This window comes from Girardinichthys multiradiatus, chromosome 14, assembly GCF_021462225.1.
Source record: "Girardinichthys multiradiatus isolate DD_20200921_A chromosome 14, DD_fGirMul_XY1, whole genome shotgun sequence".
NCBI lineage: Eukaryota > Metazoa > Chordata > Actinopteri > Cyprinodontiformes > Goodeidae > Girardinichthys > Girardinichthys multiradiatus.
Window position 1 is genome coordinate 43,472,754 of NC_061807.1, and position 24,290 is coordinate 43,497,043.

Below are 24,290 nucleotides of genomic sequence, written 5' to 3' on the forward strand. Positions count from 1 at the left end.
TAGTGAAATTGGCACAAGCCACGCCTACGTTAATGTCACTAAGAGATCATTACTGCAGCCACGCCCACCCCTCCTCGAACCCTCGCGCCGGATGCACCCTTCCCAAACACAAAGTCAAACCCATCACACTGAGGCAGTGGGCTTCCGCTCCGAACTATCAAAATAGTAATGATCAAAATAATGACAAATAATATTAATTTCTTATTTCCACTCAGAAGAGGAAACATATGCAGTCATTGGAAAAAGGAATGTTCACCCTAAATCAATTCACAGCTTTAGAGTCTACAGCTTCCTACTAGGTTAGAAAATTAGTCTAACCTCAAGTGTATAAAAACCCACAACAGATCCCACACTGTCATTATTTATTAAAAACAGATAAAGGCTGGCCTCATATGACTCTACACTCTAGAATACTTTCATTTACAGAGGAGTTCATGGTCAACTCCATGATTGCTAAGTGTTTAAGTCGTGACTGCAAAACAAGCCCAAATCATCAACCCACCACTGACGTGCCTGACTGTTGATAAAAGTAGTTCTTGCTGATATGCTGAGTATTCTTCACTAAACATGGTGCCCTAAATTATGGCTAAACCTCTCTGCCTCAATCTCATTTGTCTAAAGGACATGGTTCCATAGATACTGTGCTTCATTGAGATGCAACTTTGCAAACCTTGGCTGTGCTATCAGATTCTTTTTAGAGAAAAGACGTTTTTTTCCTATAGTGCTGTTGTGACAATAAATATATTATTTGATATTAATATTTTAATATTTTATCAAATAATATTTCGGTCTGTTAAGGGTTGTCCTGTGAATACCAGCCCAGTAAGGCGATGGTATTAGGACAAGATCAAAAAGAGTGAGCCAATCTCTGACATTATTGAACAGCAAAATTCTGCACACACATGGAATGAATTCACACAATTTCTTAAAATACAAGAATTTATTAACAAAAATAAGTCAACTCAAAGTCAAACATATTTCAATCAACAAACTCTTTACTATGGTAAAACAATCCAACTAAACTACCAAGCAGAATTAAAGAATAAGGAAGACTAATGGGCTATGTACAATATAAACAAGTTGATTAAAGATGATTGAAAACCATGACCAAACAGAGTGATGCAACATTACCAAGCAATGTTTATGTTTGAGAACCAAGGATTATCTTGAAGAATCTGGAAGTGAAGTTAAGTTAGTCTTGGAACTAACTTGGGGAATAATCAGCAAACGTTTAGACAACCATTGGTTTTATTTTAATAAAATAATGTTTTAAATAATAATTTGCTGAATAAAACTAACCTTCTGGATGACCAATTCTCAACGATGTTTAATTAGCTGCATTTATTTATTAAAATAATATTTAAAGAAATATTATTTAGGAAATAGTAAAATATTTAAGAAAATATTTTGGAAAATAGCCAAATCCTTCTGGAGAAATGGGGCTTAATGGTGTTTACTTAGTTATCAAGTTTACGAAACAATGTTTAGGGAAATTTTTTACTGGATTGAAAACTAGCAACCTTTTTGTGTAAACGATAACAAAAGCTAACAAAAGAAGCTGATAGCTTAGCACCAGAATCAAACACACACCTTTAAAATACCGTTAATAAAAGAGTTAAAATGCATAAGCGCGTTATGATCAATCTTCTGTTTAAAATCAGCCTTTAAATAAAGTTTGTCTTAACTTTAAAACACACAAACACAGAACACAAAATTGAGCACGTGTGCTGCAGATAGCCTGCTAGCACTAAGATAGTTGAGTTTCACGCAAACAAAACCAAACTTCATAAAATGAAAAACGTTTAGATTATTTCATTCTAAATCACTTCTATCACTCTGCCCAAACCTTAACCTCATATGTGAACCGTGCTGAGGAAAAGTTGTCCGGGCGACGACGAAGTTTGAAGAAAGCTCTGTGAACAAAGGGTTAGTTTTAGCTAACCTCCGCAGCTGTGGGTGAAGGACGGCTCGTTCTGTCGGCCGACCAAACTGCACAGTTACTGCCGTAACCACGGTGATGCGTCCCGTTGTCCTTCCTTTGGGAAACTGCTTCACTCGGCTTGCTGGGAACTCTCTATAACACAGTTTGATTCTGTAAACCTCAGAGAGAAAGTCAAGCAACGCTTGTACCTTAATTACCCCGTTCATGAATGAATACCAGATACACAAACAGCAATTCATTCCTTCTTATCTTAGTGCATATGATTGGCTGATCGTATGACACTCTTGGATCCAGTTTGAAGAGTTATGTCTGTTTGCCTGCAAAGAGACATTGGCGCGCTGTGCCTCTCCTGTCCCAATCCTCTAGAGACTGGCGTGGAAGAGATCGACTCATTGGAAAGGCAGGGGTTTTATTCAAAACAGTGACGTCACGGGGAGTCCACCATTACCCTTTTCCTGGCTGTGCAGGAAGCAGGTTAATGCAATTTATTTTGAAAGTTCCAGAAAGGTTCGTTCAGGACTTCATGTTGTAACCATGGCTGTGGTCCCAACAGTGCCTAAGAAGGAGCTTTCTGTGATTTCTTTAAGCATCGAGTGGTGTAACCCTATGGTTAATTTACTGGGACATGCATCCCTGAGAACATTTGCAGTTGTGTTAAAATGTTGTTCTACTTGTGAATTCTATTTCACCCTGTAAAATAAAGAGCTTTAGGCTGTGTTGAAACGTCCTTACAATTCTTCCTAGACAGATGGGCAGCAACAGATCCTCCCTCCTCTGAAGCCATTGCTCAAATATTTCTTTCCTGGCATTGTGTTAAAACTCACCTGTAATCTCCAGAATAGCAACCTGTCAAAACTCATGTGGATGCTGTTATAGAGGAGGGCACACATGCTGATGATCAGTTAATCAGGTGGTTCTGCTACTTGGCCCAAATCCTATAGAAGGAGCTAGGTGTCCTTACTTTTGCTTCACTTCTGTTAGATTTAAATAATGATATAACCTGCTAAAGACCAGGACATTTTTATGGTAAGACCCAAGAAACGACAGGATGCAGCTACTTTTCTGTATGGCTGTACTTAATTTCAAGAGAATTCTCTAAAACCAAAGAGTATCATATGTTTACACCAAGTATTCCATCCAACAAGCTACAATAAGCTATCTGATGTTGACAAAAAAAAAATCACACATCTTGTTAATTAAACTTAATCTTAATTGTTGAAAACTGAGAAATCCAGGATGGCCATCTTGGATTTCTCAAATAATAAAGCGGCCAGCTTCATTATCATCTCTGACTGTCTTTCTCATTAAACCTGTATCGCACAGTCATTTGTATCATCTATCTGTGAACATGTTTTTTTAGTGTTTAATGTTCTGTATTAGCACCAAAACAAAAAGGTTACTCTGACTGGCTTTCTGACTTGAAACCCGCCTAACTCGGGTGAGACATCAGATCAAAAGGTGATGAATCAGCATGTTCTTTTTCAGACAATAATCGTACACCCTTCAAATTCTTAATAGGTCCACAGAAGATGTTTGCTTTCATTGACTCTTTGTTTAACGAGTCATGTTCAGTGAAATAACAGACTTTGTTCACAGATGATGAACACGATTAGTCCTTGTGATTTTCCATTTAAAGACTTTTATTTTGAAGGAAAAGGAATTCCCGGAACAATGTTGTTGTCCAATGTTTGTAGCTTGATGCGACTTCCTGAAAGATTGACAGCTCGTGCCTTCCTAGCTCGCTGGTGGACTCGGCAGCTCCCGTTGTGTGAACCAAACGAACACAACTGACGTCGACACTCAGTTTTAGTTTCTCACTTTTACATAAGTTTGAAACAGGAGTGACTCGGTGTGGATTTTCCTCGAGCCTTCGGGGTATGACAGTGGGGCGGCCGCGGCAAACAAAGTAAAAGAGGAGGCAGACCCGTCCGTTTGATGGCTGCTGGGGATGGAGCCCAGCTGCCGGCCACAGTAGCGGCCAGCCGGAGCGTGGAGAAGGCTCTGGAGGAGGCTGCAGCGAGTGGGGCTCTCAACCTGTCCAACCGAAAGCTGAAGGAGTTTCCTCGCAGCGCCAGGAACTACGACCTGTCTGACATAACACACGCAGGTCGGTTGGCTCCTATCTCTTTCTAATTAGTTTTTATCTAGAACTTAGAAAAAATGCCATCTAGCTGTTATAATGAGAAGCGTCTTTTGTTTTATCGCCACCTGCTTCTTTCTTCTAACGGGGAAGGAACATCCTCCCTCAACCCTCTGTGTTGCACAATACTCTTTTAAACTCCGCTGTTTCAGTTTCTGTCGGGGTTATCATCGCTGCTTAGTTGTTAAAACACAAATGTTATCACTGAATGTATTTCAACTCAAGTATCCTTCTTTTCACTGCAGCTTTTTCATTATTAATGTAATCACTGTAGCACCGAGCAAACGGCGCTGCGTGTCTGGCGTCGCCGTTAGCAGGCACTTTCCACCCGTTTAAAAGTTTAATAATGAAGGTTTGTGGCTGGAAGACTTTATTAACACATACTTAGCTGGTTAGAAACACGTATAGTTAGCTTTTAAGGAGATTGTCGTGTTCTTTGAAGGTAACCTCAAAGCAAATATTATGAAGAAGGAACAGACGAGTTCCTCTTCCTCCTGAATGCAAGTACAAAACCCCACAGAGTTGGTAGGAGACCTTCATGATCGCCTCCGATTTATTCTTTTCAGCATCCGTTTTAGTTCTCAACCGTAGCCTGTCTGTTTTTTTTTTTTTGTTCTTTTCGACCAGAACAATGATCAGTGTTTCTCTAGTTTGGTTGGTAACATGACAGCCTTAGGTTTGCTCTGCTTCTGTCTTTTATCTGACCTATTTGAAAGATGACACTGCAGTGGCCTCTGGACAACAGTAGAGAGTGAAAAATGAAATACATTTAGTGTTGAATATTTTTAATAACAAGAGTATACTGACAGTTAAAAACACAGCACAAGTATAGATTTCCAATTCTGGATTGTATATAATACAACGTTTTTAAAAGGAGAAACTGAAGCAAACCCTGCCAATTCTGTTTTATTTATATTTAGGTCAATGACATCACCAGAGGCTTGAGACTGGGGCTAATAAACTGGCTTTAGGAAACTATATGATAGACTGAAAAATTTGATAAAATTTCACAGATTCTGAATGATTCAAATTTTGATGTGTTTGAACCAGAGTTCCACTATAAGCCATGATGTGGGATGTTGTGGATGACAAAACTGGGGTAAACAGTGACTTTGATGTTAATCATGCTCACAATGGCAACTGTTATTAAAGTCATTCCTTTTGATTGCCTTGAGTAAATTGAATCAATATGATATTCTTCCTATTTAACCTTTAAATATATATGGTGAGGCTAACTGGTAGTAATTTGTCTGCCTGCTTATTATTTACAGCAACAGATCTCAGGAATATTTTTGGGAGTTGAAAATCACCTGAATGGAATGCATCGACCAGACTAACTAGATGTGCTTAAAAGAACTTTGATCAGTGTCCTTCTGCCTTCTGTTACATCATCTCAGGCATGTGTTTGTGGAAGCTTGTCTTGGGGACTGTAAATTTAATCTTGATTTTAAAATAATTTGAAAATAAATCATAAAACACAGAGAAAACTGATAATGACCTGTTGTTCTATCAGTCAGAAACTATATCTTCGTAGGTTTGGTTGGTTTTACAGAAAGGTCTGCCTGGTAGCTTTAAAGAACTTTGGGGACTTAGGAGCCATCTTGGATTGCGTCTCCTTGGTTCCCCAAGGCAACATGGCAGCATAGCAATTTATGACAATTCCTATGCTCTACTGCTACTTTCTGTATTTTAATAATTATGCTCATCTGCCAACAACAGGCCTGTGCCATGTCCAGTAGGACATGGAGGCCTTGAGAGCACACAAATACAAGCAGACACCTGCTAGGAGGGCACATTCATTCTGCTGAATCTAGGAGATATCAGTGTGCAGCGTACCTCGCAGTCTGAACTCCACCTGTTTAAAAAAAGCATACAAAAGGTTTAGCTGTTTGTGTTGAGGTGCAACAAGATTTCAAAATCTAGATATCAGGTTACTTCAAAGTTGCCAGAAATATTATGGTCAAGGTAATTAGCATGTTAGCTCCCTGATAATTATTGTATCTTAATTCACGCAAGCTCATTTGAAGCAGCTGAGGTGACTTAAATCTTTAATTTGTTTAAATCCTGTTGGAATAAAGTTTTATTAGTGCATATAACTAGTCTTAATTTACCTGCTTTCGCTCTGCCTTGCTACTTCATAGCAGGACCTTTGTTAGCTTGAAGGAAACTGTCTGTGGTACAGCCGTATTGCTACATTAGTTTTCAGTGACTGGTTAAATGTTGAATAGAAACCCTGTCATAACAACACTGGCCTAAAAGCTGCTTGGATAAATATTTGTTAAAGTTGGATAAAGAGCAGAGGAATGGAGAGTCAGTGACACCAGAGGTTTGAGTTTAGCTTTAAAGAGGAAACGCCGTGTAGATCTTTCACATGCACAGTCCGTTAACTGGCTGCTAATTTACGTCAGTTCAGTCTTCCTATCTGCATGACTAATACCAGAGAAATTGTGTATTACTATATCTATGACCTCTGCATTTCCCACAACCCATAACTGTGGGTTGGTCTGTGTGGTTGTAAAAGGCCCTCATAGAGTCCCTAGAACTTGACCTTTCAGTTCTGGGTAATTCAGTCCGATCCCAGGTACTGTTGTGAGGTTTTCTAAATAATTTACTGGGGTGGGCGATAATAGATTGTAAAGGATTAGAATAGGATGCGTAGAGCTGCAACAAATGATTATTTTGCCAATTGATTAATCTACTGACATTTTTTGATTAATCGATTAATAATTGGAAAGCAAGAAGTGCCTAATAAGATAATTTTTACAGAATTTGAATTAGGTGAAGCTAAAACTATGCCACTTGAGTATTTCTGAATAAAGCAGATTTACAGACATCAAAGGTTTTTCATTTTATATGCAAAATGTAGATATTGTTTGTACGGTTTTGGTTTAATTACTGCTCTGAGTGGGTAGTTCTTTCAGCAAACTGCATGTTTTACAGTCTGTATACTCCAGGCAACGATTATTTGATCACTAAATTAGTTGACAATTATTTCAATAATTGATTAATAACATTTGCTCCGATGAATTCTTTGAATTCTATGCATCACAATTCAATGCTAACGCTAAGACACATCAGTTTTGTTTTGTTCCTTTTCCTTTAGCTTCCTGAGTTAACTTTTATGGTCCAGGAAATGATAGTTACTGGTCCAAATGATTACGTTGGTGAAATATGGCATTAATATTTAATCTAGTATTGAAGTTTTAAAATTAAATTAACATTGAAACCATATCCAGTTAATGCACTATGAAAAACTTTGCATTTTTGATTGTCCAAAGAGCATACACTCTTCAGTGTAGCTGTGTTTTGGACTTTGGAGCTGCACAACAAAGGATTTTGATGTATATTTTTTTTTATTAGCATCATATATGCAGAATGAAACTACAGAAGTAGTCCTCCCTTCCAGCAGCTGTTAGCTGTTAATGGCTAATGCTACGTTAGCAAACATTTAGCGGGATGTTTGAGCCTTCAGAATTACCTGGTCTGTCAGTTTAACTTATTATTGCTTTATTCTACTTTGAAGTGTCTGTGCAGCAAACCTTCACAATAAGAGCGTTAACGATGTATAAAGCATTCTGAACTTTAAATAACATATTTGGGTGCATTGTGTGTTCTGGTAATTTATTCCTGACAGATACAATGCAATACAGAAGAAATTCTGAATATGTTGGTGAGGGAGTGATGAACAACAAAATGTTGAAACTGTTAGATCTTTATTATGTAGTAAGTGTGCACTTGATCGGAGGGATGTTGGTGCTTATTTTTAGATTAAAATACTTTGGAGTTAGGTAAATCCCTTTTGATATGGATTGTTCTTCAAGTCTTAAGTATATTATTCTATTTATTACGTTTCAGCTGTCCTTGATATAAGGTACCAAAATTATGAAAACTGAATAAAACATGTTTAGAGATGCATTTTGGCCTAAGTGCTGCGATATATTTTTTCTTCATGATAAAACTGTGATACTGATTTTTACTGTAACAAAATAATTGTGATGTGAAATTTTTGCTATACCGCCACCACCAATAATCAGTATTGGAGTTTGATGAAACTGATGAAACTCAGCTCTGATCCCTGTTGTTGCTCTACAGGTTATTTTGTTATCTGCTGCATCCCCATTAAGCCTATTTCAGCTTGTTTAGTACCTGGATTGCAAACTGGTAATATTGACTGTGTGTGTCTTAAGTAAATCTAATGAATCTGGGTTCCCTTAACATTCTGAAGTGTTTCCTCCCTTAACAGTGATGTGGATTGTAAAAGAAAAACTATTGGCTGCTTTAGCCCTCGTCTGTCCGAGCATTGTGTCATGCTTTGCTGTGCTCACATCGTAAAGGGTAAGCTATTCCCCGTCTCCCGGGAGAGTGGCTGAAATGCTAGTCGTTACATTTTAAGATGGGGAAAGTAAAATGCTAAATTTATGAAACAGGGTTAAAACCTTTTCTGTATGTTTTTCTACCCACATAGTTACCTCGAATAGCACGGAAGCATGCTGCAAGCTAAATAATCAGTGAGCCCTGTCAAAACAAACATGCTAACATTAGCCTAGGAGTGCAGCAAACTGCTCCATGTTAAAACATAGTAAACAGGAGGAAGGAGAGTGTAGCTGTTATGTGTCTGCTCAGAAATCTTGAATGAAGTTTTGCATACTAATGCTAATGCAGATTATGTAATACTGATGTAATGTCATTTTTCTGGACATACATGGCCATGATTTAAATAAAGCATTGAATGGGCGGCACAGCGACACGGTTGGTCATGGGTTCAAATTCCGGCCTGGGATTGTTCTGCATGTAATTTAAATGTTCTCCCTGTGCATGTGCGTGTTCTCTCCAGGTATTCGGGCTTCCTCCTAGAGTTCAAAAACATATCTGTGTGGTTAAATGGTTTCTCAAAAGTTTCCTTAGGTTGGTGTGTGTGTGTGTGTGTGTGCGCGCGTGTGTGGGTAGGTAGGGGGGTGCTGTGTGTCTTTGTGTTGCCCTGCGATGGACCGGAACGGGAACCGGTCCAGGGTGTATGCTGCCCCTCGTCCAATGACCGCTGGAGATGGGAACCAGTCTCCTGCAGCGCTGCAAGGACAAGCGAATATAAAAAATTTCATAGACCAAAGAACGGACAGATGGATGTATTTGTACCACTATTCTTAAATGACTGGGGGTGGTACCCGGGACTACAAAAGTGTTGTTCATTACATCCCTACTATGCAAAACCTTTTAGCTGTCTGAGGCTCCACCAGGTGGTCTTCTAAACGATTCTCGCTTTAAACAGTGCAGTTATATTTCTTTGTTGAGTAAGTAGTTGGGTAAGGGATTTATAATTACAACGATCAATCCTGTGGACATTTAGAAAGTAGGATCTCCATGAGCAGGAAGTTTTTGTGGTCGGAGGTCAGCAAAGAGGAACATTTAAGATGATATTTTTTGCTGTAATGGCAGAACTTTTAGAAAAGTTTTGTTTGGTGACATTTTGGCTTACTATAAATCAGGAAGAGTTCAGTTTCCAGTTCAACCAAATGGCCACAGACATAACTGCTATTAATGCTGGCTCCTGTTACTCATTTGTTCTTCCTTTAGCTCTAATTTCAAGGGTCTTACTCTTCAGATAGGACAATTGTAGACATCCATTCTTGATTTCAAGTTTTTGCAGCACTCTGGCTGTTTTTGTGGTCACGGTAAAGTGTGTGAGTAATGAGGTGCTCTGGGTTTTTCTGAGATACCTGGTAGTTATGTCTGCTCTCACAGAGACTATATCAGCTGAGGGCCCTTCCTCGGCACCATCTGCTCCTCACCGTGTCTGTGAGAGTGCTGACAGTCTGAGATGATTCACCAAACTGTCTCAGTGGCTGTTGGGTAAGCTCCTGTCAGGTTAGATCTAACGTAATCTTCATGTAGAGCCTGAGTGGAATAATTCAGATTCTACTCAGAAATTAGTAGCGTTAAGGGTCCAAATAGAAGTATTTGGCCTCTAGTGCTCTGGGATTACATTTTACTTGTTTCACATAAGCAACAGTCAATTTGTGCTTTTTCTAATGATATCCTGCCAGCTTCTCCAAGCTAAGAGAAAGGCTAAGATCATTAAGGTGTAAGAGAAAATGTTCAGTTACAGTCTCATTGGGTGACTCCTCTGTTCCAACTGAAGCTGCTACAACTGTCAGTTTAAGTAATAATCATTATTTGTACTATATTTGTTTAAAACTGTTGGCAAGATTAGCCTTTATCAACGGTTCCCAACAGACCGATGGCAATGGACAACATCCATTCTCCAGATATCCAGAACTTTGAGTTGTTTGGACATGAGCAGACAGGATTTTTTCTGTTGTTTTATTGTAAATTGTATGAAGGACTTGTTTAAACACATTAAGTCTGCTAAGACATACAGCTTCAAGTCACTGGTGTCTTACAGAAAAAGGAGATTTTTGTTGTTTGACTGAGGTAAGACCAGGCTTGCAGAGGTTTAGGAGACATCATCCCCCATCCCCAAAAGGAGCAGCTTTCCTCACAGAGGTCAAAGGTTCACACACACACACACAAAATGGAGTCTTGGCTCGCCTCCTCCTTCGTGTTTCCTGGTAGCCCAGAGCGGAGGGAAAGAAAGCTCTGCTATTGTACGATGTGAGCACCTTGTGGACCCAGGGGCATTTGTGTTGTGGCCGACTGCTGTTTGATGAATGTTCTCAGCTCACCCTGGGGGGCAAATGCTTTTATTACTGAATATGTGGAAGTGAGGGGGTGATCCAAGGGGTGTGTAATTAAAGCCTTAATGCACACCAAATTTGGTTACAATATATATCTTTGAATCTAAGTTGAATATTAAAAAACATAGTGTATTTCTAACCACTTCATGCCTATTCCAACCAATTAGCTTAATCATCGTTTGCTTCTAACAACATGCACTGACAAGAACCACGCTGTTAAAACATGAGGAGGAAAAGTCAACATTTAAACCTATCTTACAGAAGGCAGTCTTAATGTGAATTTTAAGTATGACATCCATCTTAATAAAGCCTGATCTTGGTGTCTGTTAAAAAAAGAATTCATATTTAACAAAATAAGCAGCACAAAGTCGGTTTATCAAAGTCAGATTATCCAGTACCAGATAATCTTAACATCATCTCCTGTGCTCTCTTTCATGAATGGGTTTGAGCTCAGAAATCAAACTGTGGTCACTGGTTCTCCATGCATCTCTACCTGATGATAAACTGAGAATAGATTTCAAAGTTCACACAGAATGACCTGAGCCTGGCAGCGATTCTCCTGTCTTGGTCATTCTACAAGATATTTTCCAGCCAGGCCTTAGACTTTTAGCCCCTTTTTACAAACACTTTGAGAGGGCATTGGACAACTTCTTTGTGTGGTTTTTAAATTACTGGGATGACTGGAAGAATTGAGGTCAGCCTTCAAGCCAAGAAGAAGTTTAGTTATTGATCCACAGTGGCTGACTAATGTAAGGTCTACCTGGCTTCACATCTCAAGAGTATTGTATAGGAATGACAGACCACCGGTTGGCTGGTAGATTTAAAGCAAAAACACACTGAAACACAAAACTTCTTGACAGTAAAACACATTATGTAAATAGAATTAACACAGATTAACACATCATTTAATCACTGGACTTCAGCCTAGGGTAGTTTCTTCAGTTTCTTCAGAAAAGGGTTTATGCCTGGCTGTAGAACCAGTCTCCTTAAACTACCAATGATTCTGGTAGTTTGGTAGCAGCAACGAGACAGTCAACTCAACTCATATATGCGGCAACAACTGTTCCACTTCAGAAACCTCACTGCCAGTTTCAAGAGACAAGGAAAATGGGTAATACAACAGATTTGTTAAAATAATATGCGTTTGTGCTTTATCGCCTTATAACCAGTTAAACCTTTTGTAATTGTACGGAAATTAACTCAAGATCATTATTTTTCACACTATATCGAGTAAAAATCTTTATTTTAGCAAAGATGGGATGACTGTGATACAGGAAGGTCATTAAAGTACTGTAGTTCTAACTGCTCATTTTTTATAGTGTAATTTCCGACTTTATGGTGATAGGAACAAGGTGAAACTTGGAACGAACAGTGTTAATAGCTTTTTCATCACAGTTAATTAAAACCTTTCTGCCATGTTTGTTTTTTGTCTTATTACACTGGGCCATGTGCTCTTTTTATAACTGTGTTTTTATATTGTGTTTATTAGACTTTGATTATTCCAAAGTCTATATGTTTTTCTTTTTCTAATAAAGGCTTTTATCAGGTTTAGATAACTAATATGCCAAAGAATGAAGTCAGATGATCAGTAAAGGGATGGATGGCGCCCTCCAATTACAGGGGTTGGACAATGTAACTGAAACACCTGGTTTTAGACCACAATAATTTATTAGTATGGTGTAGGGCCTCCTTTTGCGGCCAATACAGCGTCAATTCGTCTTGGGAATAACATATACAAGTCCTGCACAGTGGTCAGAGGGATTTTAAGCCATTCTTCTTGCAGGATAGTGGCCAGGTCACTACGTGATACTGGTGGAGGAAAACGTTTCCTGACTCGCTCCTCCAAAACACCCCAAAGTGGCTCAATCATATTTAGATCTGGTGACTGTGCAGGCCATGGGAGATGTTCAACTTCACTTTCATGTTCATCAAACCAATCTTTCACCAGTCTTGCTGTGTGTATTGGTGCATTGTCATCCTGATACACGGCACTGCCTTCAGGATACAATGTTTGAACCATTGGATGCACATGGTCCTCAAGAATGGTTCGGTAGTCCTTGGCAGTGCCATCTAGCACAAGTATTGGGACAAGGGAATGCCATGATATAGCAGCCCAAACCATCACTGATCCACCCCCATGCTTCACTCTGGGCATACAACAGTCTGGGTGGTACGCTTCTTTAGGGCTTCTCCACACCGTAACTCTCCCGGATGTGGGGAAAACAGTAAAGGTGGACTCATCAGAGAACAATACATGTTTCACATTGTCCACAGCCCAAGATTTGCGCTCCTTGCACCATTGAAACCAACGTTTGGCATTGGCATGAGTGACCAAAGGTTTGGCTATAGCAGCCCGCCCGTGTATATTGACCCTGTGGAGCTCCCGACGGACAGTTCTGATGGAAACAGGAGAGTTGAGGTGCACATTTAATTCTGCCGTGATTTGGGCAGCCGTGGTTTTATGTTTTTTGGATACAATCCGGGTTAGCACCCGAACATCCCTTTCAGACAGCTTCCTCTTGCGTCCACAGTTAATCCTGTTGGATGTGGTTCGTCCTTCTTGGTGGTATGCTGACATTACCCTGGATACCGTGGCTCTTGATACATCACAAAGACTTGCTGTCTTGGTCACAGATGCGCCAGCAAGACGTGCACCAACAATTTGTCCTCTTTTGAACTCTGGTATGTCACCCATAATGTTGTGTGCATTTCAAGATTTTGAGCAAAACTGTGCTCTTCCCCTGCTAATTGAACCTTCACACTCTGCTCTTACTGGTGCAATGTGCAATCAATGAAGACTGGCTACCAGGCTGGTCCAATTTAGACATGAAACCTCCCACACTAAAATGACAGGTGTTTCAGTTTCATTGTACAACCCCTGTACTTCCTACAGTAAAACGGCTGAGTCTGGCTCCTGACTCGTGTTTAACCACCTTTAGCAGCAATAACGTGAAGTAATTGTCTTCCTGTTAAACTTGGCTATCCATCTGGTCACTCACCTGCTCGCCATATAGTGTTGGCTCAGCCTGGGACTCACTAAGACCGCTGCTCTGCAGTTCAGTTCCCTTTTTTTTGGCCTGAACCACATGCCATCTATGTCTTTAATTCAGTCATAGAAACAGGGAAATATTCAGTTCTCACCATTTTGGGGAGCAAATCTGCCCTCACTCTGCAAGGTAACTAGACAAACAATACTGTTTGCATAAACTGCCAGGACAGGACATGGTGAAGAAAAACATAAATGTGGATTAGAGATACTATAGAAAATGATAAATAATGATTTAGGTGGTGTTGTTGTGATTTAGGTGGTGTTGTTGTATATTATTAGACATGGTAATAATGACATGGTACAATCTCTATAATTTCTAGGGTTTTACACAGCCAGGAGGGTTTCCTTGTCTCGTCCCCCGTCCTTAGCTGTCAGTCTGTGGTGTCCTTAAGCTGTCTTCATTTTCTCCATTGTCAACAGGTGTACGTGCTTACACACACACACAGACACCACGTCGCAAAGGATGACCTACTCTGTATAAAGATAAATAAGAAAAATGGTTGAAAATCCATTTTTTCTTTAATTGCCTCTTTTGTTTCATTGAATTATTCTATATAATTTTATACAATCTACAGATGTAGCAAAAAGCCACGTTTCCTTACTGTAGGCTGTGCATCATGGAAAATTACTGTAAATGATTAGTTTTCAAAGCAGGTATGAAACATGCAAAAGTTTGGTAGGAAGACACAACAGGCTACATTTCATACATGGAATGTGGGTACAAGAAAAACATACATAAACTGCAACAGTACCAAATGACAAAGTACACTCTGGCCGACCCTCCATGTAAGCCACACCAGTTCTTTTTTTCTAACTGTACTAGTATGAACTTTAACATTTGACATGTTAACTAAGGCCTGTAGAATCCAGGATGGAGCTCTTGGTTCCTGGTTTTGTCATTTCTGTTTACATCACACGGTGTGACCTCAGAGTAACTCTGCTAATAGTCAGCTCCTGGGTGGATTGGCTTCTGCCTAAAATATTAACTATTTGAGAATAGTCCATTCTCACTGTAGGTTGATCAACTCCAAATAGTTCAGAAATGACCTTTAAACCCCAGATCAGTGATCAGCAGCTACAACTTTGGTCTTTATATTTTATATAATTGCTTGTTTCTCTCTTTCCTGGCATGCTGTAGAGAAGTCACTGCTAAAGTAGGATTATAGAGGCCTCTGCCTACAGCTTCACACATCTGCTGTATGGGTTGTTTATACCTAGACTTCTTAAACAGATGCCCCGGGTTTAGCCTTTGCTGAAAACATTGGTTTTGCTGCCAGAAACGACCAACTTAGCCTACCCAGTACAGTAGGGTAATGGAAGGGTGTGTGCTCATCTGCGGACCAAAGCAACATATGGACGTGGACTTGTGTCAGCTGTTTACATCTGTTTAGTGTCGTGTGTAACTGCCTGTGTGCACGGATGTTGGTGCAATGTGTGTGTGTGTTCCGCCTCACGAGTCTAATTTCCTCTGTACTGCGGATGTGGGTTGTCTCTTTGTGTGCTGTTCACTTCTGCTTTGCCTGCCTTCTTCTTTGCGTCCTTACAGCTTTGCCGTTCTGGACCATATCTTCTACAGGCCACCATGTTCCAGTTTGTTTCTGCTGTTAGGATGACTATTTTATGGATATCTCCTTTAAATGTCAAAGAAGACGGAATTCTACATCGATCTGTTACATGAGTTGGAGTAAACTCATTGAAACATGCATTACTGTATTAAAAAGGGTTAAGAAGTAGTTTGTTTTGTTTCTGAAGATTCTTGGCTGTTGAACATGTTTGTCTTGTGTGCTTGTCTGTCAGAAACGTCCTGCTGCCTTATCTCTCTCAGACCTGAGCAGCTGGTGTGGAGGGGGATCCCTTCTGGGTCCCATGGGTGGTAACCTGAGAAAGAGATTACGAGGCCGGAGGACAGGCCTTATAGATTGTGTTAAGACTGAGAACACCTCATAGTTTGCCATGGTCACTGTCACACAGCTGCACAATATGGAGGTGAATAACAACAGCTACGTTCAAGACATATGGATGTTTATTGTCAGCAGTGAGTTAGAGGGCAGTCAGTGGGCTGTCCAGATTTATTGAAATGCTTTTTGTGTAGCTGGTGTTATTTTACAAGCTATCGATGTAAGTCAAGAGTTAAGAATCACTAGAAACTGAGTCATTAACAAAGTCTGTATCAATATAATCTTTTTTGCAAATTAGGATTATTTCTTGTTTTGGAGGAAGAAAATAGCTTTGCTCATGAATAACATTATTACCCCTACAATTGAAGCCTTTTAAACACCTGATTATGTTGTTTTAAGGGACAGGTTTCTTGTCCACTGCCGTATTTCGTTGCTTGACTTTTTTTTCCTTTAAATAATGTTTGTATCTGAATCTGTGCTATATCTTTTCTTTTTGGCACTACAGAACCACCTTTAACTGGTACTTACAGGGGAGGTTCAGGGTCATTTAGTTTTGGAGAAGCAGTTTGACTTCGGCTCAGAAGAACAGTGGAACAGATCTTTTCTCTTGGGGTTTGCTAAGGGGGTCATGGATGTTTGATTGTTTATTGTTTAATCATTTTGTGGATGATTATTATGTAGTGGTGCTGCAGGACTATGCAGGGCGCCAGGGTCATTTCTGTGGGTTACCTGGGTAATCTGGTCCCTGTATTACCAATGCAAGAGCCTGGTCTGCAGTCTCTGCTAAAAAGGTGAACTCTTTGCAGTTTGGTGTGTACTTGACTGATCTTTGTTACCAGTCCTCACTGTGTGTTCAGAGACAGCATCTTAAAGAGGGTGTATGGTTTGGGAACATCTGGGTATCATCTTTAGCTTGTGTAGATGATGTTCCTTGCCAGATTTAATCCACAACCTTCAGCAGTCATGACCTTGATCAGTCATGATCCTACAGATGTGGATCATGGCTGACAGAGGAAGATCCTGGATACATTATTATACGTTATTTTCCATTACAATTAAGTACTAGCTCAATGTGGCTGTAGTTGTCATAGCAAGGTGGCCCCAGTGTCCGAAAAGGAAAACCCTAATAACCGAGAAGAGCGGAGTCAAGCCACACTGAGTAGCTACTTGTGGGGGAATATAATTCATTGTTTATAATTTGTTATATTTCATCTAGGGTGCTACTGTTTAACTGGGCAACAGGACTACAGATGAATATTGGCCTTTGGCTAATTGTGGCATGCTACGGGTGTAGTGTTGTAGATATGCGCTGTCCTAGTTAATAAAAAAAAAAGAAAAATAATTCCCCTTGAAGAGCTGGACAGCGTTACCTGACATGTAACCTCTACCACTCTTGTATAAGAACATGATGTTGGATGGATAGATTTGTTTCATTTAACTGTAATGCAGTTTTACCATTAAGGTAAGGCAATGGGGTAAGGCAAGGTAAATTTATTTATATAGCACATTTCAGTAGCAATTAGCATTCAAAGTGCCGTACATGAAAATAAGAAAAAGAAAAATAATAGGGAAAGTACACTGCAGTGGCATAAAGGTAATTGAATAATTAAAGAGAATAAAAAATGAATAATTAAAAAGATGATGATGAAAAAAAAAAAAAAATACAATAAAAAAAATCAAGACACCTTCATGAGGACCACACAATTGAGACACATGACCTCGCCTGGTACTGCGGAGCTGGGGTCCCACCCTGGAGCCAGGCCTGGGGTTGGGACTCTTCGGAGAGCGCCTGTTTGCCAGGTTGCTCCGTGTGGGACCTGGCTGGGCAAAGCCCGAACAAGACACGCGAGGCCATTCCCCAGTTGGCCCACCACCTGCAGGGGGAACCATGAGGGACTGGTGCAAAGAGGATCATGCAGCGGACAAAAGTGAAGATCTCAACGGCCCGATCTCTGGATGCTTAGGCTGGCTCTATGGACATGGAATGTTGCCTCGCTGGGGAGAAGGAGCCTGAGCTTGTGTGGGAGGTAGAGAGATATTGACTAGAAATAGTCGGGCTCACCTCCATGCACAACGTGGGCTCTGGAACCCATCTTCTTGAGAGAGGTTGGACTCTCTTCTACTCTGGAGTGGCCCGTGAGGAGAGGCGGCGAGCTGGGGTGGGTTTGCTTGTTGCCCCCCAACTCAGCCGTCTCGTGTTGGAGTTTACCCCAGAGGGTCGCATCCCTGCACCTTTGGGTTGGGGACAGATCTCTTACTGTCGTTTCGGCCTACTAGCCTAGTGGCAGTGCAGAGTACCCGGCCTTCTTGGCGTCCCTGTCGGGGGTGCTGCATAGTGCCCCTCACAGCGACTCTATTATTCTGCTGGGGGACTTCAATGCCCACGTGGGAAATGACAGTGACACCTGAAGAGGCGTGATCGGGATGAGTGGCCTCCCTGATCTGTATCCGAGTGGTGTTTCATTATTGGACTTCTGTGCTAGTCACGGATTGTCCATAATGAACACCATATTCAAGCATAAGGGTTCATCAGTGGACTTGGCACCAGGACACCCTAGGCAGGAGGTTGATGATCGACTTTGTTGTCCTGTCTTCAGACCTTCGGCCGCATGTTTTGGATACTCGCGTGAAGAGGGGCTGAGCTGTCCACTGATCACCACCTGGTGGAGAGTTGGATCTGCTGGAAGAGGAGAAAGCATGACAGACTTGGCATGCCCATGCGCATTTGCTGGGAACGTCTGGCGTAACCCTCGGCCAGGGATGTATTGAACTCCCACCTCTGGGAGAGCTTTGACCAGATTCTGGGTGAGGTTGGAGACATAGAGTCCGAGTGGACCATGTTCCCTGCATCCATTGTCGATGCTGTTGCCTGTAGCTGTGGCCGTACGGTCTGTGGTGCCTGTCGCGGCAATCCCTGAACCCGGTGGTGGACAACGGCAGTAAGGGATGTTGTCAAGCTGAAGAAGGAGTCCTATCAGCTGTGGTTGGCTTGTGAGACTCCTGAGGCGGCTGACTGGTACAGCGAGGCCAAGCGTGCTGCGGCCTAAGCTGTGGCAGAGGCAAAAACCTGGGCCTGGGAGGAGTTCATGGAGAAGGACTACCGTTTGGCCTTAAAGTTATTCTGGCAAACCGTCCGGCGCCTCAGGAGGGGGAAGCAGTACTTTGCCAACACTGTTTACAGTGGGCATGGGGAGCTGCTGACGTCGACTGGGGACATTATGGAGCGGTGGAAGGAGTGCTTCGAAGATCTCCTCAATCCTGCCGTCACGCATTCCCCGGTGGAAGCAGAGGCTGGGGACTCGGGGTTGGACTCTTTCATCACCCAGGCTGAAGTCACCGAGGTGGTTAAAAAGCTCCACGGTGGCAGGGCTTCAGGGGTGGATGAGATCCGCCCTGAGTAGCTCAAGTCTCTGGATGTTGTAGGGCTGTCATGGTTGACATGCCTCTCCAACATTGCGTGGCGGTCAGGGACAGTGCCTCTGGACTGGCAGACCGGGGTGGTTGTCCCCCTTCATAAGAAGGTTGACCGAAAGATGTGTTCCAACTACATGGGGATCACACTCCTCAGCCTCCCTGGTAAGGCCTACGCCAGGGTATTGGAGAGGAGAGTCCGGCTGATTGTTAAACCTCAGCTTCAGGAGGAGCAATGTGGTTTTCGTCCCAGCCGTGGAACACTGGACCAGTTCTACACCATCTGCAGGACAGTCTAGGGTTCATGGGAGTTTGCCCAACCGGTCCACATGTGTTTTGTTGACCTGGAGACGGCAATCGACCGTGTCCCTCGTGGTGCCCTGTGGGGTGCTCCAGGAGTACAGAGTCAGGTGGTCTTTATTAGGGGCCATCTGGTCTCTCTACAAGCGGAGCAGGAGTTTGGTCCCCATCGCCGGCACTAAGTCGGACCTGTTTCCGGTGCATGTTGGACTCCGGCAGGGCTGCCCTTTGTCACCGGTCCTGTTCATAACTTTTATGGACAGGATTTCTAGGCGCAGCCAAGGGCCAGAGGGGGACTGGTTTGGGGACCAGTGGACTTCGTTTCTTCTTTTCGCTGATGACGTGGTCCTGCTGGCCCCCTCTAGCCAAGACCTACAGCATGCACTGGAGCAGTTCGCAGCTGAGTGTGAAGCGGCTGGGATGAAGATCAGCTCCTCCAAGTCCGAAGCCATGATTCCCGACCGGAAAAGGGTTGCTTGTCCTCTTCAGGTTGGACTCTAATAAAATGAAATGATCAACACGGTGTAATGAAGTCTGGTGGCCTTCAATCTTGTGATAATAAAATGTTATCAAGATGACGTGCTTGCCGGTTGTAAATGGCCTGCACTTGTATAGCGCTTTATCAAGTCCACAAATTCCAAAGCGCTTTACACTACCATCAGTCATCCGCCCATCCATACACACATTCATACACTGACAGTGTTAAGCTACATTGTAGCCACAGCTGCCCTGGGGCAGACTAACAGAAGTGAGGCTGCCATACAGTCGGCTCCACTGAGCCCTTTGACCACCGTCAGCAGGCAAGGCGGGTGAATGTCTTGTCCAAGGACATGACTACTGAGACCGATGGAGCTGGGGTTCGAACCGGCAACCAATTGGTCATAGGATGAAACCCTACCAACATTGTGATGCTGACGTTGGCACCTGATTTTCAGCTTACAATGTGGCCCTACGTTTTGAAGTAAATCTAGTCTTTGTGTGAGCTACAACAACATTTAATTTCCTTTTGGGATTAATAAAGTATTTCTGAATTGAATTGAATATGATGGGTTTGACAACATGTAATTTAACACCAATATATTGATGTTAACGAGGAGTGAAAATGGTGAGAGCTGTGGCTCTGGCGAGCCAGTTTTTCAGGCTTCCATCAGTAATTGTCTCTTTAGTTGTTTTTAGTTACCCATGACTTTCTCACTCAGTTTGGGCTCCTTCTTTGGTAGTGCAGCCAGCTGAGGAAAATAATCTCCATATCAAGGTTATTTCAGTCATACACCATTTTCCTGTCAAATTACTAGGTTAAGTTTGGATTTTGTTTTACTTGTGCACACTTATTGGAACGAGCCAAATAAATTATTTTCAAATGCCAGCACAAACTTGTTCACACAGTCGCTGTTTATCAGCAGAGCTTCTAAACCTTTCTCCAAGTCAAAACTAAAGATTTCAGAGAGGTTGTGAGATAGATGGGCCAAGTCAAACATCAACATTTAAAACCAGGGAACCACAGTGATTAGGTTTGTTTTATTTTAGTTCTGCTGCTTTGTGCTCATCAGCATTCCCTTCCTTAAAGGGCCTTAGTTTGTCCCAGCAGTTCTGGGATGTTGGAGGAGTTTATGTATATGATGTAGCGGTGTAGAACGGACAACCTGGTGAATGATAAAGCTTAAGACTCTGCCTGCATTATGTAACCTAGAGGATCTATATACTGCTGCAGTGTCTGGTGTCCAGGCTGTTTACTCTCTGATGGCAGTAAACTGAAGAGAAGGCATGGGCTGATGGAGAGCTGAATATGTTGCTGCTGTTCTACAGAAAGTTTGTTGCATTTCCTGGTAAAACCTGTCAAGAACATATTTTTTATTCAAGCGTTAGTTAAACTACGTCGATGTCAACTAAAATGATTTAGTAAAACTTTCCATTTGTCAGCGGTGTGAATAGAATTTCTCATATTAACTGGCTCTAGGTTAAATTATTACATATGTCTGGTTAAAGTAGCTCATATAAATATTAATGCTTATCTGTCCATTCTTCTGCTCAGTGTGGAAGATGTTTTTAAGGGGTTTGCTGTGGTTTTGTATTGTTTTAATCACAGATTTGTTACGTCTAAACGCTGTGTGAGATGAAAAGTGAAAACTCGATAGAAATGAATCATAGGATGGATAGAATATTTACATGGCCCATCAACGTAGAACCTTACAACAGAAGATCATTATTAGCTTTTTCTTTTTTTCTCTGAAAGGCTAACCCCATATGTTAATTTGTTATTTCTTAATGTTCTAAGATTATAAGCTAAGATTTAGTAGGCCGGACTCCATAGAAAATGTAATTTTTTAAGATTAAGGCCTCTTACTCTTTATCTCATTATATCTTAAAATTTTCTAGTCGTCTAGACAGACACCAATCAGAAACTTGTGGTTTTCCAAATCTCCAGGTTTTGCAAAAGTTTGCATGACTAGATCAGTTTTAGTTTTTTACAATTTCTCTTCATGAACTAAAACCAAATATATTTAAAGTTTTTTTTCTAGCCTTTCTGTTGTAATCATTATTAGGAGCAGAGACAGCGTCACATTGTGCGAGACTGAAGTCATTTTAACACAGTTTTACTATTAGTTTCATTAAACAAAGACAGAATTTATAAGAATTAAATCATTTTAAGCTTATTTTGGTCCAATATTAGCGAGGGGCTCTGTTAGCCTTAGTAAATGTAGCTAACCAAGTTTAAGCCTTACCTTCAGTAGTAGCTTTCACATTGAAAAGTGCTGCTGTGGTCAGATGAGAAACAGGTTGAAGCATTGTTCTGAATCCTCTTCTAGTCCACTATCTTATGGGGTTCCACAGGGTTCAATCCTAGGTCCCCTGTTATAATCCCGGTACCTGCTTCCTTGGGTTTCAATACTCAGGAAGCATGGAATCCTATTTCACTGTTATGCAGACGATACTCAGATATATATATGCCGTTATGAAAAGAAGCCCTCTCCATTAAACTGCTTCTGTTGTGTGTTAAAGACATCAAAGCCTCGATGGCCATAAATGTAAAGTTTTAATGATTAAAAAAACAGAAGTGAAGGTCTTTGGTCTATGTGGCTTTTGTAAATGTCCTTCTATTTATTTGGGTTCCTTAGCACCATATTTAAAGCAAGCAGTTTCTAATTTTGGTTTTAAAAGCAGCAATGACAGTTTAAATTAGATTAGATCGCCAGGTTGAAGCTGTGGTTAAGTCCAGTTTTTATCATCTTAGGCAGCTGGCAAAGGTAAAGCCAATTCTCTCAAAGCAAAACTTTGGAACAGTAATTCATGCCTTCATTATATCACAGCTCGATTACTATAATACTCTTTACCTTGGACTCAGCTAGCCTTCCCTGAAATGTCTCCAGCTGGTCCAGAATACTACTTTTAACTGGGGTTGGTAAAAGGGAGCACATCATGCCCATCCTGGCTTCCCTCCACTGGCTGTCTGTGCCTTTTATAGTCAATTTTAAGATCCTTTTATTTGTTTTTAAATGTGTACATGGTCTTCCCCGTCTTACCTCTCTGAGCTGCTTCACTTACATTCTCCTCCTCAATGCCCCAGGTCAGCTGATCAGCTGCTCCTGGAGATGCCAAGGTCTAAACGGACACTCAGAGGGGACAGAGCCTTTAGTGTTGCTGCTCCCACCCTATGGAAAGATCTCCCATTTCTCATTAGACATGCTTCCTCACTGTCCATTTTTAAAACTCATCTGAAAACGCACTTCTACTCTTTGGCTTTTGGCACAGTCGGAGACATCTTGTTTTTATTGCATTTACTTCTGTTTCTATTGTTTTGATCTTGTTGTTGTTTTAACCCTGTCTTTTTAACTTGTTTTATGTTTTAGATGTTAATTTGATTTATCTGTGAGGCAGCTGTGGTTGTTTTAAAGTGTGTTATAAGTAAAGTAGTGGTAGTAGTAGTATTGTTCACACAGCCCATGTCCTCATCCACCTTTTTCTCTAAAACACCAGCTGTACTTGATCATCAGGCTGCAGGGCTCTAACTGTGGACCAGTGAAAAATAAAGGATCTGCAGGGATCTAATAAGGAACGTTAGTTGAGGACATGTGAGGGCTTAGTTATGGTAGGTTCACTCATAAGGAAAAATATTGTATTTCTTTTAGTTTTTAATTCACTGGTCACCAGTCAGGGCAGATCAAAATGTTCCTATTGGACTCATCAAATCGCTGCTATTTTTCTCGTCACTCAGTTAAATAAGTCTACGCTGAAGACATGCTGTGGTGAAGCTCACTACAAGCCTCATGCTTCAAAGGTTGGCGAAAAAAAAGAAATTATTCTGGTCAACAACCAATGAAACTGTTACCTGTTAGTACCAGCAGCTGCAGTCCAGAGCAACAATTGGCCCCCAGCATCATTACTCTGGATATTTGCATATGGCTATTTTTTTTTTTCTTCTCACTTTTTGACAAAATCTGCATTTACACTGTCAGCCCTATCTGTCTCAGGTTCCGACTGGTTCCGGATGAAGAGCTCCAAGTGTTGTGAGCAATTTCTTTTCTGTCATCCTTTCAAACAACTGTTAATTTAAAGATAGTTACAGATGCCATCACATTGGGCCTTCAAAGTCTCTTCCATGGTTTTCAAAGAGTTTTATTTCCTCCTCCATGACTCAGGAGAACCTAGGAACAAAGGTTTTAGCACAGCTGAGCTGCCTCACTGTCAGAACTGTTGACGTTCATAAGTGATACCTGAACATTGAGTGTTTAATAAATTATAAAGAAAGATGTTCTTAAGGAAACAAAACTAAATCACTTTAATTTTTACTGAGTTAAAAAAAACATTTTTCTGCTCACTGCTGAGTTACTGAATAATTGTTGATCACATCTGCAGCCTG

At 41.2% G+C, this 24,290-nt stretch overlaps 1 protein-coding gene across 4 annotated transcripts in view; it reads left to right on the forward strand.

Annotated features, from left to right (window-relative positions):
- Positions 1-3,650: 3,650 nt before the first annotated feature.
- The window catches only part of lrch4 (leucine-rich repeats and calponin homology (CH) domain containing 4), a 77,173-nt gene continuing 56,533 nt past the window's right edge, over positions 3,651-24,290 (forward strand). For 2 of the 4 annotated variants that reach the window (XM_047385154.1, XM_047385153.1), the window contains exon 1: positions 3,651-4,049. In XM_047385154.1, coding sequence (XP_047241110.1) covers positions 3,878-4,049 — 172 coding nt within the window. In that variant the 5' untranslated portion in view covers positions 3,651-3,877. The remainder of the gene's footprint in view (positions 4,050-24,290) is intronic. The other 2 variants (XM_047385152.1, XM_047385155.1) reach the window with 2 other exon arrangements.